The 15,236-nt window shown below is 36.4% G+C and overlaps 2 protein-coding genes across 5 annotated transcripts; one reads left to right on the forward strand and one right to left on the reverse strand.

Moving 5' to 3' along the window:
• The first annotated feature begins 2,283 nt into the window (after positions 1-2,283).
• Positions 2,284-10,657, forward strand: LOC122276191 (kinesin-like protein KIN-14L). Of its 4 annotated transcripts, none has more exons than XM_043085756.1 (20): positions 2,284-2,554; positions 2,650-2,761; positions 3,061-3,218; positions 3,470-3,616; positions 3,712-3,979; positions 4,282-4,373; positions 4,492-4,563; positions 5,279-5,380; positions 5,744-5,818; positions 6,382-6,463; positions 6,948-7,043; positions 7,149-7,322; positions 7,403-7,509; positions 7,597-7,775; positions 7,907-8,071; positions 8,235-8,485; positions 8,653-8,816; positions 9,062-9,747; positions 9,939-10,120; positions 10,233-10,657. In XM_043085756.1, exons 2-20 carry the CDS (start codon positions 2,692-2,694, stop codon positions 10,307-10,309), a joined length of 3,147 nt encoding a protein of 1,048 aa, XP_042941690.1. In that variant the 5' UTR covers positions 2,284-2,554; positions 2,650-2,691; the 3' UTR covers positions 10,310-10,657. The 4 variants fall into 4 exon arrangements, with proteins under 4 accessions (XP_042941690.1, XP_042941692.1, XP_042941693.1 ...); XM_043085758.1 differs by having other exon boundaries at positions 2,284-2,492; XM_043085759.1 differs by having other exon boundaries at positions 2,284-2,488.
• Positions 10,204-13,683, reverse strand: LOC122276193 (xylan glycosyltransferase MUCI21-like). Its single transcript, XM_043085760.1, has 4 exons — positions 13,080-13,683; positions 12,906-12,983; positions 11,098-12,403; positions 10,204-10,610 (listed from the first exon to the last, which is right to left on the reverse strand). Exons 1-4 carry the CDS (start codon positions 13,300-13,302, stop codon positions 10,592-10,594), a joined length of 1,626 nt encoding a protein of 541 aa, XP_042941694.1. The 5' UTR covers positions 13,303-13,683; the 3' UTR covers positions 10,204-10,591.
• Positions 13,684-15,236: the final 1,553 nt, after the last annotated feature.

Here is a 15,236-nt window from a genome sequence, read left to right on the forward strand (position 1 = left end):
TGTGTATAATTGATAACAGACTTGAATTTGTCCTCCCTTACCTAGCAATTTTGGACTACCTTTATATTTGGCATTTCATGTTAGGGGGGTCATGCCCTATGTTCTGGGGTAGAGGGACGTCTCTCCCCAAAATCTCCATCGCCATACTGCATTTAATGTGATGTAGTTTTTTTGGTATCAGTCATTTAATGCAGCTTGGTTTTTTTTGTGTTAGTCATTTAATGCAGCTTGGGTCTCTAGCAGAATTGTTTGAAGCTGTCTCTTCCCTTTTTATCTCTTCATCTCCCATCTTTATGTCGCATCACTTTACCTCTCATGTCTTTTCCTCTATCCCTTACTCGTAGGCCTGACATTACATTTTTTCTATTTCGTCTTCTACTGAAGCTCTCCCTGATGGGCTTGGGCTTTAAAGATCCTCATGGACCTAGGACGAAAATCCCCCCTAACAAAGAGGATATTAATTAATAAGATTTTTTTTTAAAAGTCTTTAACTCAATTCTATCCAACTCCCAAGAGTAAAATAGCCAAAAACTTACTACTACGTACGTGTATAAATATCTGTTTGATGTTGTTGTAGGAAATATAAATTTTTATAATAGAATTTGTAATTCATAAATAACTTAATTAAAAAGTAAACTATTAAAAACTTGTTTATGGTAGGCATGCACCTAAAAACGTTTTTAAAGTTACTTACGATAGTTTTAAAAAAAATGTAGCATTATCTGTATAAATTTTTCAATAAAATTTTTAATTTTTTTATAAATAAAAGTGGACTTTCAAAATTTTGTAGGTGCTTAAAATGCTTTTAATAAAATTACCAAACATGCCCTTTTTTTGGTCTTAAAAAAGCTCTAGAAGGTTAAGGGTGGGTTTGGTTATACACAATCAAACTATCTTAATTCATAAAATTATTATAATTTTCCTAAACTTCCATACAAAATATAATAAACAATTCAATTTTTTAAAATCTCAAAATAAAAATTATTTTAAAAATTTAATATTATAATAATATTTTATTTAACTTTTAATAAAACAGCTTATTTCATCTTAGTTTTATAACTGAACGAACATAAAAGACACTCTTTAAACTTCCATACTCGACTCATTTTTAAGATTTTTATAATGAGTATATCTTCATGCTATTTAAAGGCCAAAAACAGCCTCGAATCCACCCATGAGGTTAACTGTAACGCCTAATTCATTTTTCCAAACATTTTTATTTTATCTTATTTAATTATTATAATTTTTTTAAATTCTCACATAAAATAAAATAAATAATTTTAAATTTTAAATTTTAATATAAAAATAATATATTAAAATAATATTTTATTTAATTTTTTACTTTAATCTCAATACATTTATCTTTAAAAACAAATTAGTATGCAGCACAGTGGAGGAGAACGTCCGATCCCGAAGGACGGTCCCACTATTGGGTACAGGAAGCCACTTGTCTTTTATGAAGGGAAACTACGAGAACGTCCTGCCAAAACATGCACGAATACAGACTACTTTCAAAGAGTAAACCGAATGTTATTAATCCAAGTACTGCAACTAGTAACTGGGAGATGGAATTGTTTTTTTATGGTCTTGGCTTTTTTTATCGGATGTGATGAGTCTCATTATATGCAGTGTAGAATTACTAACGTGGCCAATTTTTATTGTGGACTGTTTAAGTCCCATGAACGGACCGACTTTTCTAATTAAAGATTGTTTTATAATTCTATCTGAATTTTGATATGTATAATAAAATAAGTAGACACTGTGACACATAATATAAAGTTCAAAATTTGAATTAAAAACTAAAAATAAAAAAAAATAAAAAAATCTAAACTTGTTATCATCTTACCAACCAAAGATTCCAAAACAAGATACACGGAAGCGTTTTAATATCTTTGGCAATTGGCATCCAAATTCCAGATTCTTGTTAATTACGTACAAAATCCCCGAGTGTTTGGACTTTTTTGACCCTGCAGAATACAGCTGTGCTTCCCCATCACAACGGCGGAATGTACGCCTATATTCACTCCCACGCGCAACCGCATCGCGCGTGATAGCAATTGGAATTTGGAAAGAGCGATTGAGTCAAGGCGACTGGGTCGCTTCCTATACGGCAATTGGAATTTGTAGCGCACCGATATCCAAGCCCAAAAGGCCCACTCTCGAGCCCAAACCAAAATTATACGATAAATATCGTCTGTTGATGTCCGCTACCCAGTCGTTAGAATGGACGGTTGAGATCGTCTCTATTAAGTTGTTATCTTCCTCCCAATGCATCAAAAGCACATTCGTCCCCACGCATTTGAATTCAAAAAATAAAGAGTAACGTTACGATTTCGTAGCCCCGGGTTCGGATTCCAACCTTAACCGGAGGCAAAGCCGCAAAAGTTAAAAAGATTACTCTCAGTCCAGAATCAGTCTCTCTGTTCCATTTCAACTCCAAGAAAGCAAAATAAGAACAGGTTGCTGCTCTCGGTCTCTCTGTACCATTGTATGTATGTATTAGGGTGTGCGCGCGTATTTGTCTTTGTTATTCAGTGTGAGATTTGATTCGTGGGTACGACTATTTCTCTTGAAAGATGTACTTTCTTGAAGAAGAAAGAGAAGGGTGAACATTGCGTGGGTTTTGATGGGTTTCTGATTATATGCTAGGTGCTTTGAAATTTCAAGAAGCAAAGAGTGGTTGGGTTTTCCATGGAGGACTGTTCAAGAACTCACCAGTTGCATGATCTCAACTTGGCTTCAAGAAAAGCTGAAGAAGCAGGTCAGTCTTTCTCGTTTTATTCAGTAGTTTATGTATTTCTATTTGGTTGGTGAGAAAAATTAAGTAAATGGAAAGAAAATGATAGAAAGTTATCAATTTTTTTATTTCTTTTTAAGTTCTTTCTGGTTTCCAAGAAACGTGGAACAAACCTCTTCCGATTAGCAGATATTTTGTTTTCCTGGGTCCCAATCTCAGATTATTTTTCTTTCCCTAAATTTCTTGGAATTCAAACAAGGCTTTTATCCTTGTTTCAATAATCCCTGTTGATAGCCCTTTTTTTTTTGCACTAATGTTCCCAGCTTGGAGGCGATACCAAGCTGTCAGTTGGCTGCAGAGCTTGGTCGGCCCGCTCGGCATATCAAACCAGCCTTCGGAGAGGACATTCATTTCTTTCTTGAGAAATGGTCTGGTCCTATGCAATGCCATCAACAAGATTAACCCGGGATCAGTGCCCAAGGTATTGCATTCCTACAGTGGGCTATAGTAACAATTTATCAACTGATTGATTGCGGCCCTAGGAAAGAGAAAGAAAATGAACCACTGATTGTTCTTCTAGATATTGATTTTGTTTTTAACAAGTAGACATCCCAGCCTTTACTAAGCTAGGCTCAGACGGGAGAATGCCTTTTTCTTTTGTGTCCCCCCATCCAAATTAGGCATGGGGTTCTGTTTCATACAAGTTCACTTTGATTGTTAAAATCATCTAAGGTCGTGGAGAATCAATCACATTTACAATCAGTCACCTGGGAATCCCAGCCATTGCCTGCCTATCAGTACTTTGAGAATGTGCGGAACTTTTTGGTGGCTGTGGAAGAGCTGAAGCTGCCTGCTTTTGAAGCATCTGATCTTGAAAGGGTAAGACATCTACAGCGTTGTATCTTATAACTGCAGATATATGTGGATCTAAATTTGTATGACTAAGTCATTGTTGGTATATGCTTTGCTTTAAGGATGCATTGGAGGCCGGATCCGTGTCCAAGGTTGTTGATTGCATATTGGCGCTTAAATCATATCATGAATGGAAACAGATGGGCAGCGGGAATGGGTCTTACAGAAGTGCAAAATCTCCTTTGGTCAAGCATTCTGCCAGCAGAATGAACACGGGCAACTTTGGTCATGCCTCAACAGCAATTTCATCGGACTCCTCCAGGCGGTTAGATATGTCTGCAGCATGTGAGAAACAGCCACCTGTTGAGGGTGACAATCAGAAACTTGAAGGTTGAATTGGCTTCTCTTGCTCTTGATCATGCACTTCTCTACATGTCGCATCTATGCATACTTGTTGAATCCATATACACAAATATTCTGTCCATTAGGCACTTATTTGACTTCGATAGTTTTTTTATAGGGTACATGTACAATGTATACTTGAATGTGTAGCAGCTAAGGCAGTTAATAATAAATATGATAAATCTGCTTTAAAAAAATTTGTAGTTCTATGTGGCATCCACTTCTTACTTATTTGTCTTTCCTTTTGCTTGGAGAAGTCAATAATATTCATCTTACTCAATACGATGTAGGGGCTATTGTACAGTTACTTGCTGACTGCATGGTTGACTCAAAGGAAAACATTGATGACAACTTCATTGCTTCCTTCCGGGACAGAAACCTGGTAACAATAAGGGCATTGGTAGAAGACTTTATTTTTATTCTCCCTTGAAATATTGGATTATAGAGCTAGGTTTGATGATGATTTTCTTTTTCCTTCTTATCCTTTATGTGTGCTACAGGATCCAGTAAAGCTATTAGGCAGAATTGTCTCAAGTTGTTTGGAAGGAAAGGTTCAGAACAAGATCCCCAAGGTCAGTTCAATTTACTCTTGAAGAAAAGTCGCTCTCTTTTGCTGGCCAAATTTGTTCTATATCTTCTCTGTGTGTGAGGACTTTAATTTGTTGAGTCCTTTAATACTGGCATTTAATGAAAATTAATTGGGAAAAACCTTGGGTTTGATGAATATGGTTCCACCTTGGATTGATGTGCTCATATATTCATATCAAAATCCTAAAATTTCTTTCTTTCTTTCTTTCTTTCTTTGGTGCATTCATAGTATTGATGATTGCCATGTCTGGTGGATTAATTTTATATTACAGGGTTGGGTCTTCTTCCCAAGCTTATAGAAAGTTATCTTATTTCGGTCGCATTAGGTTTGAGTAGCCTGGGTGGTTAGCCACCCTCCTTAAGATATAAGCTGGACAAGTGAGTGAGGGATGATAATTTGGCTGCTACCAATAAGGGGACTCTATGGCTCTGATGGTTTTTTATTGGGGTGCATGCATCCATTCATCTATTGTCTTACTGCTTGAATTATCTGTTTCTATTTTTATTTTGATAAGCCTACCACAGAACTTGATTTCATAGCTTAATAAACTTGGTGTCGTATTAATGCGAGAAGTTTGGGATTATTAGTCATTTAGAAACTCTCTCTTTATTTTTATTTTTATTTTGTGGCAATGCTTTTTCTTACATGAGCTGTTATTATGAGCCTAATAGTATTATATTTTCTTTGTCCAAAATCAGATGCAAATGAAGATAAAAAATTTATTCGAAGAAAGATGTAGCTCACCTCCCCAATCAACATTTAAGCCTTTGGAGGATATATCTGCACTTGAAAACTTCAAGGTATCTTATTCATAGTATTCTTAGTAATGTGGTTTTATGGTATGAATGCACTTTTGAAATTATTAAATTTCAAAACCTTGATTTTAAAATGGATTTCTATTTCCTTTTTCAAATCTGCCCTATAATTGTTTTACATCTAAATCCTTACTTGAGTCTCAAAGAAATGCAAGATGACACTTTCTTCACCTGAAGCTGTACTAATTATTTCAATCTTGGGATCTAAGAAATGTTTTATGTAATTCCAATAAACTTGTGAAGAACCTCTGCTTTGGTTATTGACATGATTTAGTTAATGAGTTAGATGCTGCACTCTATATTTTTCATGGCAGATTGTTATTTGTCTTTTGTACATCTCTCTTATAGGGACGCAGAGCTCTCTTGAGAAAAGGTAACTGCAACCACAGGCATCTATTTAAAATGCAAGAAAAGGAGCTTTTGGTAAGTTTTTCTTCTAATCTTAACCATATTGAGGTTTTAAAGCAAAATTTCTCTCATAGTCAAAAGGTTTTCACTTACACTGTTTGAATGGCTTATATGGAAACATAATCAAAAAGTTTTGCTACGTACAAGTGAATTCGCGTACCGATCTGCATGCTAATGCTGCTGCCTTCATATTCAAAATTCAAATTGGCACAATTTTTATTAAAGTCTGACTTTCTGACCAATCATATTGGATGGGTGCGTGTATTGGTGCATAGAATTGCTTACAAATAGATTTTTCCATAATCAAATACATACTAACATATGATAGCTATAAAACTTACAGGAAATTTTAGCTAATTTATCTCAAACACTAAAAAAATTTTGGTTGTCTTTGAGTTTTTTTTTTTAAATGACACAAGCATGAATGCATGGAGTTGAAATTAAGATGGATTCTCTTTTTAACATCAAAGTTTATCTTATTTAAACCTGAGGGTAGTCTTAAAATGTAGTTTAGACAAGCAATGGAGGAGTTTTGTGCATATCTAATTCATAGACTTGGAATGTTGTTCATTTTGCAGGATCTTAGGGCCCTTTGGTCATCAACTAAAAAGGAGTTTGAATACTTGCAGTCCCAGTTGCAGAGGGATTTGAAAGACCTGGGTATGCTACTAGAGGAACTAGAGTTGTTGAACTATTGATACCATGGAACTGAACAGTAAATTAGTTCCTAAGTTTATCAGCTTATATGTAAAGAAAAACCATGTATCATATTTTGATGCTTCCCTCAATGTAAGTTTTTTTAGACAATGGTCTTTTGCATCCTTACTGACCAGGAAAAGTACAAATTTGATCATCTATGAGGTCTGCAAAGCAAGATTCTTCAGTAATTTGTCTTGATGACATATATTTGTGAATATTTTGTTTTTTTGTTATATTTTTAACCATTAATCTTGTTTTAGTAATTGAAACCAGTAATTTGGAATCTTGCCAAGATTGTCACTTTTTACAGCATATGGAGCTTTTGAAATGTATTGATGTCCTAAACCCATATATTGGCTTGATACTGAACTTAGATAACCATGTCCTCACTGAGTCTATAAGTTTCGCGAAGAATAAAATATGGTTGTCTTTTGTTTGGGTTCAGAATATCAGGTACAGGAAATGTCTTCTGCTGCTAGTGGATATTATAGAGTCGTGAAGGAGAACAGAAATTTATACAACATGGTTCAGGATTTGAAAGGTAAATTTACTTTTTGAGACATAATAATTGAATGAATGTGCTCAATTTTAATTTAAGTTTCAGCAGTAAGATCTTACTAATGATTTATTCCTGATTAATACTCAGGGAATATTCGAGTTTACTGCAGGATTCGGCCCTCCTTTAGTCCAGAAACCAAAAACATAATAGATTTTATTGGAGAGGATGGCACGCTTGTGATCTTAGACCCATTAAAGCCCCAAAAAGAGGGAAAGAAAGTTTTTCAGTTTAACAGGGTCTTTGGTCCCACAGCTACCCAAGGTTTTGTATCTTACGAGGTTCTACTAATTTTAGTTTTTACTTATTTAAATTGCTTTACATAAATTCCCTTTTATTTTCAGATGAAGTTTTTAAGGACACACAACCATTAATTCGGTCTGTAATGGATGGTTACAATGTATGCATTTTTGCTTATGGTCAAACTGGATCTGGAAAAACACATACCATGGTAAGATATATAGATGGCAGGTTTTGCCTCAGTATAATTAATCTTCTATTTTGCACTCTTCCATCTGATGCTTTTATGCAATGACAGAGTGGCCCTCCAGGTGGGTCGATGAAAGACAGAGGGATCAATTATCTTGCTCTGAACTATCTCTTCCAGTTGTCTAATAAAAGGAAAGACATGATAAATTATGACATTCATGTCCAGATGGTTGAAATATATAATGAACAAGTACGCGACCTTCTTGCAGAAGATTCATCAACTACCAAATATCCTTCCCTATTGGCCTTTACTTTACTGATTAATATTGATTAGAGTACCAAAAGAACTGGAAAATTCATATCGTATTGGGTTTTGATTATTCACGTGAACTTAAATGTGTTTTCTTAACTAAGCACAAGTTAGAAATTCGGAGCTGTACTAGTGATAATGGCTTTTGTCTTCCTGATGCTACTATGCGGACTGTTAAGTCCACCACTGAGGTTCTGAACCTAATGAAATTTGGTGAGGTGAATCGAGCCGTCAGTTCTACTGCAATTAACAACCGAAGTAGTCGTTCTCACAGGTCGGTTTGGAGAGCTGTTCTCTTTTTGAACTTAGTAATTATTAGAGAAAAGATTGATGTTTTCACAACCAAGTTGGACGTTGACATATTAAGTTTGTTAAGTTTGATAACTGAATAAGAGGTGGAGTTCAGTAATGTTTGATGGTTTGGCATTTACCTGCAGTGTTCTCACAGTACATGTGCATGGAGAAGATACATCCGGAAACATTCTTCGTAGTTGCCTGCATTTGGTAGACCTTGCAGGAAGTGAACGAGTGGACAAATCTGAAGTTACAGGAGACAGGCTCAAGGAGGCACAGTATATTAACAAGTCTCTTTCTTGTCTAGGAGATGTTATCATGGCATTGGCTCAGAAAAACTCACACATCCCTTACCGAAACAGCAAACTCACACTGCTCTTGCAAGATTCCTTGGGTACTGTGTTCATCTTTCCAAATCACTGGCTTGTCTCTTTCTTCATAATGTACTCTGCCTTCTTAGTAGTCTCCAACCAGGGCAAGCCTACTTCATAGGATTGTTGTTCTCAAAAAGAGTGAACTCTTTTTGTAATTAGACACTTATGTAATAAACTTGTATTTTAGGTGGACACGCTAAAACATTGATGTTTGCTCATGTGAGTCCGGAAGAAGATTCTTTTGGTGAAACAGTCAGCACTCTAAAGTTTGCTCAGAGGGTCTCAACTGTTGAACTCGGAGTTGCTCGTCTGAACAGGGAGAGCAGAGACGTTATGCAACTTAAGGAACAGGTAGACAGACATTCATTACAAAAAGATTTGCTTCTACTTCTCCTTTTGGACCAAATATTGCTGTTTCATTCATTGCAAAATTATCTGGATTTTTTCTGTTAGTCTTCTATATATCTAGCAGATTTGGGGCTTTAACAGAGCCGTATTAATTATCCAGCACTAACACCTGCCATGGTTCATCGCAAACTGCCACAGGTCAAGTCAATTACTATAACAGTCGTGTTCTTTTAATATATATCTTGCAGATTGAGAGCCTAAAGAAGGCGTTGGCAAAAAAGGAAGCTCAGAGTATGCAGTTAAACAAAACAAAGGAACCGAAATCTCCCTGTGAGAAACCAAGAGCAGTGGTTGAGAGAACTCCTCCACGTCCTCGAAGACTGAGCATTGAGAATATTGACACAAAAACTGAGAAACAAATGAATATTGAAGATAGGAAGGAAACCCCTTCTGTGCCAACTCGTTCAAGAAGATTGAGTTTGGAAGGGCCAAGATATGCTAAGAAGGATAATTTGCAGATAAAAGTGTCAGATGATGGAGCAAAGCCTCTCTCATCTGAGACAGTGTCGGCACAGAAGTACAGGCACATTCAAGATGCAGATACGGTCACAAAGCCTTATGGGCATTTTAGCAATGGAGGTTCCATGGCAATGGATGTATCTCATCCTAAGGCTCCCCGAAGTCCTACTGGTACTAACTATCAGAAGCGATTCCTAAAAACAGATGGTAGAACACAAATTCCTACTCTTCAGCTACCAAAGACACCTGAACCATCAATACTCACCAGAAATGAGGTTCAGGTTGTGATACAAGGTCCCAGTCTTTCTAAAGAGTCCCAGACCCCCAACTTGATTAGTAGCACGAATGGTAAAGGGTCTCAAATAAGGAGATCACTGAGGACGATTGGAAAGCTGATAAATGGCTCTGAGAAGAGGTGAGACTATTTTTTTCTATAAATTTTTCAATATTGATAGGAAGGAGCTTTGGCTGTCAGAATATATATATATATATGTATATGTATATATAGGTCATATCATATTTAATTGGTGGCTTTTTCATCCCATTAGCTATAATTGAAGAAACAATGGGATGCTGGAATTACAGCACTGATTTGCCATTTTGCAGGAACCAGCAGAACCTGATGGAACCACGCTCACCCATCAAAGGTGCAGCTAATATAAACGAGGCAAAGACACCAATGACAGCTAATGGTAGGATTCAGAGGAGGCAATCCCTAACCGGCATCCAAGCATCAGGATCTGACAAGTCACGAAGATCTTCTCTTGGAGGGAAGCCAACTGACTCTAGTAAGCAAAACAAACCAAGTGTCTCTACACCATCCAAAAACCATATGACAAATTGAATTTATTTATATGTTTATAATCTGAGATTCTGTGCCCTTTTTTTTTTTTTTTGTAGATGCAAAAGATGATAGGAATGCCAAGACGCCTCCACCAGTCCACCCATCAACAAAGATTATGAAGCGGTGGTTATAGACAGCATGACATTAGGTGAAGATGACTGCAGTGGTGCTTTGACTCAAAGCATACTGACATGCTGACAATTGAGCTACAACACCCGTAAACCTGGAATAGATTTCAGGTGTCTGATCGAGTGATCGGAATGTTTAACATACTGTCCATGTTTAAAGGGAGCAGAATATCAGATGGGGCGAACTGTCTGCTGATTGTTGATTGCGGATGCATATTCCAATATCTCCGAGATTACAGAGCTCAGTTTTGACTGCAAAAGGTCTCTGCTTCTTGTTAACTGATTCTTCAGTTCACGTGAAAATACCTGACAAAAATAAACCTTTTTTTATATATGCTAAAGAAATTAGCTGACGCCCATTTTTGTAATTGTCCCTACGAAAATAAACCACTTCAAATTGCATAATTTGAAGGACAACGGAAAACAAAAGAAAGAAATAGTTCTCAGAAATTGGCATTGATTTTCCTCGAAACCAAAAACGCGGATGAAGCTCATCATCTACAAAGTTCAAAACTTGTATAATACCATGTTAAGGAAATACATTAAGATGTATGAAGACTCAGAAATTAAGAAAACCCATTTAGATTTAATGAAGTAATCCACGTTTGTACAAGAAAATAAAGAAAGAAGCTTCTTTATTGCTGCTGGATATGCACATTTAACTAATCTATACAAAGGATTCTTCCAGCTTTTCATTTCCTGCTAGCTAATTTACAGAGGTCAAAAAATCATGGATAAACAGTGGCGAATAAGGATAACAGAATAAACTATTCGAAAAAAAAAAGCAAGTCACTGTGATTGGAGATGAACATGCTTGTTCATTTTAACATTGTAGTAGTTATAAGCGCGAACCAAACGCTTCCTAAATCTTCCGAGGTTCAGTCTCACATTTTGGCCATCAAGATAGATAGTTTTCGTGTATTCCCATCCCTTTTGAGTAACGCTCTTTGGGTCTCTAAGAACCGGATCATCTTTATCGTATTTTTCATACAACGAGCTCTCTTTAGGCACGATTTCATAGCCAATATACTTCAAACCAAGCTTCCTTGCCGGTTCCCCATAATATGTCTCTGCTGCCCATACAGTTCCAAGTGGAATAACTTGAATAAAGACAGAGCCAGGTTTCATGAAAAGAAAATGTGTCATGGCTGCCCCGTGCACCCCAATCATGACATCGGTTGAATTAAGTGCCCTATAAATCTTTGCCAATTCTGTTGTCCGGTCGGGCCTCAACACTTCAACTCGAAACCCGATCTTCTCTGCCATTTTCACTAACAAATTCTCGTTAATTATCGCTCTGGATCCATTCCGCGACAAAATCAGTAGTTTAGGCTTCTCTGATCGATCCTCTTGCACTTCCTTTTCCATTTTCGTTGAGGTTTCTGATGATGTTGGGGACAAAGAAAGCTTGTGCACCAGTTTCTCGTGCGCTTCTCGTTCCTCGTCTTGGATCAAACTCATAATTCTGGGCAAGTAAGCTTGGTCTAAAAGATTTCGAAAATCAACAATGCTCTTACTCCCCTCCATCAACGATGAATCCACGGCGAGCTCATCATGGATTCTCAGGCCAACAATGGCTTCTGGGAAGCAATGAATTCTCTTGTCCCCACTAAAATCTATTGCTGGATAATCAGAGAGTTGAGAAAGCACATCTCCATATTTAAGAATCCACCAGCTATGGTATTCAAGAATGACAAACACAACCTTCCTGTTGAAATGCTGTGAAGTAATGAACAATGGTAGAAGCCCATCATTGAATTCGTGATAAACATTACCCGTATATCCCCCCGTCGAGAAAAACACAGCCGGAACATCATGCATGACATCACAATGGTGGTTATTACCAAATTGCAGTTTCTTTGCAATAAGGTCTAACTCGTCGATGCCGTCCATGACACTCTTTTCCCATTTCCGTGTATACGGTTTGATCTTGTCGTGTTGGATTTCCTTGTCTCCCTCTTCATCGCCGAAATTAATGATACCATTGGTATCTCCTGAGATGTAAAGGAAGACTGAAGAGGAAGTAGACTGCGTTCTTATATCCCCTTTCATCAGGCATATATCAGAACGAATACTGCTTCTATCACAACATATTGTCCCTGCATTTAATCACCAAAAAAATAGATAAATAATTCAAATCCATATGATTTTCAATGATTTGATCGTTACTATTCTATAAATCATACGAGTAGGAGGGAACAGTAGCAATCCAATATACATCTCCACGGTAATAATTCATGATTCTGTTATTTCATCAGACTTGAAAAGATTGCTTTTTCGCTGAGGGCTGAAGGTGAGGTCGGGGTGGGGGTGGGGGGTTCCACTTTTATTTACTACGTAAACATGATTTTTTTTCTTTTTTCTTTTTTTAAAAGAAAAAAAAATGTAAAATCAACGACCTTAAACACTAACAATTCGAGATTAATTATTTTATTCTTGCGACGAAAAATTATTTTATTTTTTGTTTAGTTTTCTCACCTACCAAATTGAAGCTAACGGGATTTTATCGTCATACGGCCAACCCCTTTTCCAGTAAGTTGATACCGTTGGATTCAACTTCCAGAGTGGGAAAAAAGAAAACAGAGAGAGAAGAGTATTAACCGTTTGAGATTGATGAACACATGGGAGTATTTGCATCCATATGAGCAACAGTGCCTTCCTTTTCAACTCGGAATGAATCTGTCAAAACCAAAAACACAAGATCAGGATTCAAGAAAAACATGGGAAACAAGGCAGTTTGAGAATAAGTGAAACTCGTGAGAGAGAGAAGTTTACCGAAGAGAGAAAGAGTCGATCCTGAGTTAAAGAGATGAGGAGCAAATAGAAAGCAACAAGAGAGAAGAGAGAGCAACAGTAGAGAAAAAAGCTTGGGCCTGGTTCTTTTGAAATAACAACCAGCAGTTCGGCAGTCCATGATAAGGGCTTGAAACTCCTCATCTTCTTCCATATGTTTATCGCCTTTCCTCCACTGGTGATGAAGACGATGATAGCGCACCATGTCCTGTGTGAACCTCTTGTTTTTATTGATATGGTTTATATTACTATTTACCTTTCTTTCCTCTCTTTTGCAGTATGTGATCCACCTTTTGAACAGATTGATGAAGTGAACCGAACAAGATAAAGATCTTACGCTGTAGATGTATTGGAACTGAAACTTAGAAGAAGAGAAACAGAGAGAGGAAAGATAGAATCGGGTGTGTGCTAATTTTTTTTTTTTTTTTAGCAGGTTGTTTCTGGGACTTGTGTGTGTCAGAGAGAGAGATAGAGAGATTATGAGAACAGAGGGTGTTTTGTGTGCGAGTTGTGGTTTGGGATAGGTTGTTTCTGGGATAGAGGCGCCAACAAAGGAGAACTTATGCAGTCTTTGAATTGATTACCTTCGTAACTTCGTTGCTGGCTGGCTGGTCTTAGCCTTGTTGAAGTTGGCAACACGGTCCAACTGGGTGTTTGGCATCCCACGCCACGCGTCTCTTGAAAACCACACTTCCGTTTTATCCTCTCTGTTGTCATTTGTCACGTAAAAACGTATGAATAATATAGGTTTACTTTTTATGTATTTGCTTTTTTTTAATTTTTTATTTTATTTAATGATTAAGGATGTGAATATTAGTAAAGTTATATATTTTTTTAATTTTTTTAATGATTAAAGATGTTAAAGAAATACTTAAAAAAATGATAAAATAATAAAAAAAACTTGATATAGTTGGGTAGTAATAGGGGTAGTACGGATAATAATAGGATGGTTACCCAAAACGTATACAGTGAGAATCCTTATATACACTGTTTCAAGCTGGAAAATGGGAAGACTCTCTCCTTCATTCTTCAATTTTAGGCACTTCCCAAGTCAAAATAACCTCAAACAGGAGTGGTTACTGACTTGTGACACATATTACATTCATTCGTATCAATATTTGATGTCGTGTGCGTTGAAATAAAAATAAAAGAAAATCGATACAACCCTCCAAATCGCTTTTGATGCAAAATTCGGATCTGTTTAACACTTGGTTAATTAAGAACGCCAGCGCGTTGTTTACGTAGAGGAAAGTCGACGCCTATATGGGGGCGTGGTTTTGCAAGGAAGCCGCGTAATGGTAGCGGCGTAGGTGCCTTGAACAGCCCAAAGTCTACAAAATTGCAGTCGTCATCACATTATTAAAAAACTTAAATTGGTCAAATATGGGTTCCAAATTCTAACCACATGTTAAATCTTTGTTGGTGGAGATTCTTAAATCCACTCCAAGGCAATCAGAAATTAACAGATGTATGCTTCCCTACGTCCACATCCACACTCAAAACATTCTTTGAATGCTAGAGTGCCAAACACGTCTCAATAACAACGTCAAAACAATCAAATGGTTTTATTTTTAATACGTGATTAATATGTTATGTTAAAACAAGACCCATATCAAGCCTGTTAAAGATATTTTGGGCAATCGGCAGACATATGACTCGAACCCATCCCGATAGACTCAAAGTTGATAAGAAAAAATCTAGTTATAAGTATAATTGTGCATTAATATGTGTATCAATCTAATATTATCGGTTAAAAAGTAAATTTTATTGAAAATAATGTTAATTTAAATTTTAAATATGAATGAATCAATATTAATATGTAAATTAGTACGCGACTTTGTTTGTACGTAGCAAAACTCAATTTAAAATATTAAGATTCAAAAATGTGAGTGATTCACAATATATCCCTCCCACTTATTGAAGCATTAAAGTTTCATTTCAATAGGCCTCACGGATCTGCACACATCTTTTTACACTGTTGTGCAAGGTTCTCATTCTGAACTTTGACTGCAAGACCAACAAATCGAGCACATAGTAATGCTTATGTGAGTATTATATTTAATAGTTAGTTAATTGCTAATGCTCTTAATACGTCTAATAAAAATAAAAATTGTAGAAAAGAGATGACAAAAGTATACA

The sequence above is a fragment of the Carya illinoinensis genome, chromosome 9 (assembly GCF_018687715.1).
Source record: "Carya illinoinensis cultivar Pawnee chromosome 9, C.illinoinensisPawnee_v1, whole genome shotgun sequence".
In the NCBI taxonomy this organism is placed as follows: Eukaryota; Viridiplantae; Streptophyta; class Magnoliopsida; order Fagales; family Juglandaceae; genus Carya; species Carya illinoinensis.

Bases quoted from the DNA above. Each gene is read 5' to 3' on its own strand.
- LOC122276191 (XM_043085756.1), top strand. From the start codon at position 2,692: ATGGAGGACTGTTCAAGAACTCACCAGTTGCATGATCTCAACTTGGCT. The intron at 2,762-3,060 runs GTCAGTCTTTCT...TAATGTTCCCAG, and splicing joins AAGAAAAGCTGAAGAAGCAG to CTTGGAGGCGATACCAAGCT. The intron at 5,381-5,743 runs GTATCTTATTCA...TCTCTCTTATAG, and splicing joins CTGCACTTGAAAACTTCAAG to GGACGCAGAGCTCTCTTGAG.
- LOC122276193 (XM_043085760.1), bottom strand. From the start codon at position 13,302: ATGGTGCGCTATCATCGTCTTCATCACCAGTGGAGGAAAGGCGATAAA. The intron at 12,984-13,079 runs GTAAACTTCTCT...TGGTTTTGACAG, and splicing joins ATCGACTCTTTCTCTCTTCG to ATTCATTCCGAGTTGAAAAG. The intron at 12,404-12,905 runs GTTAATACTCTT...GATTAAATGCAG, and splicing joins GTGTTCATCAATCTCAAACG to GGACAATATGTTGTGATAGA.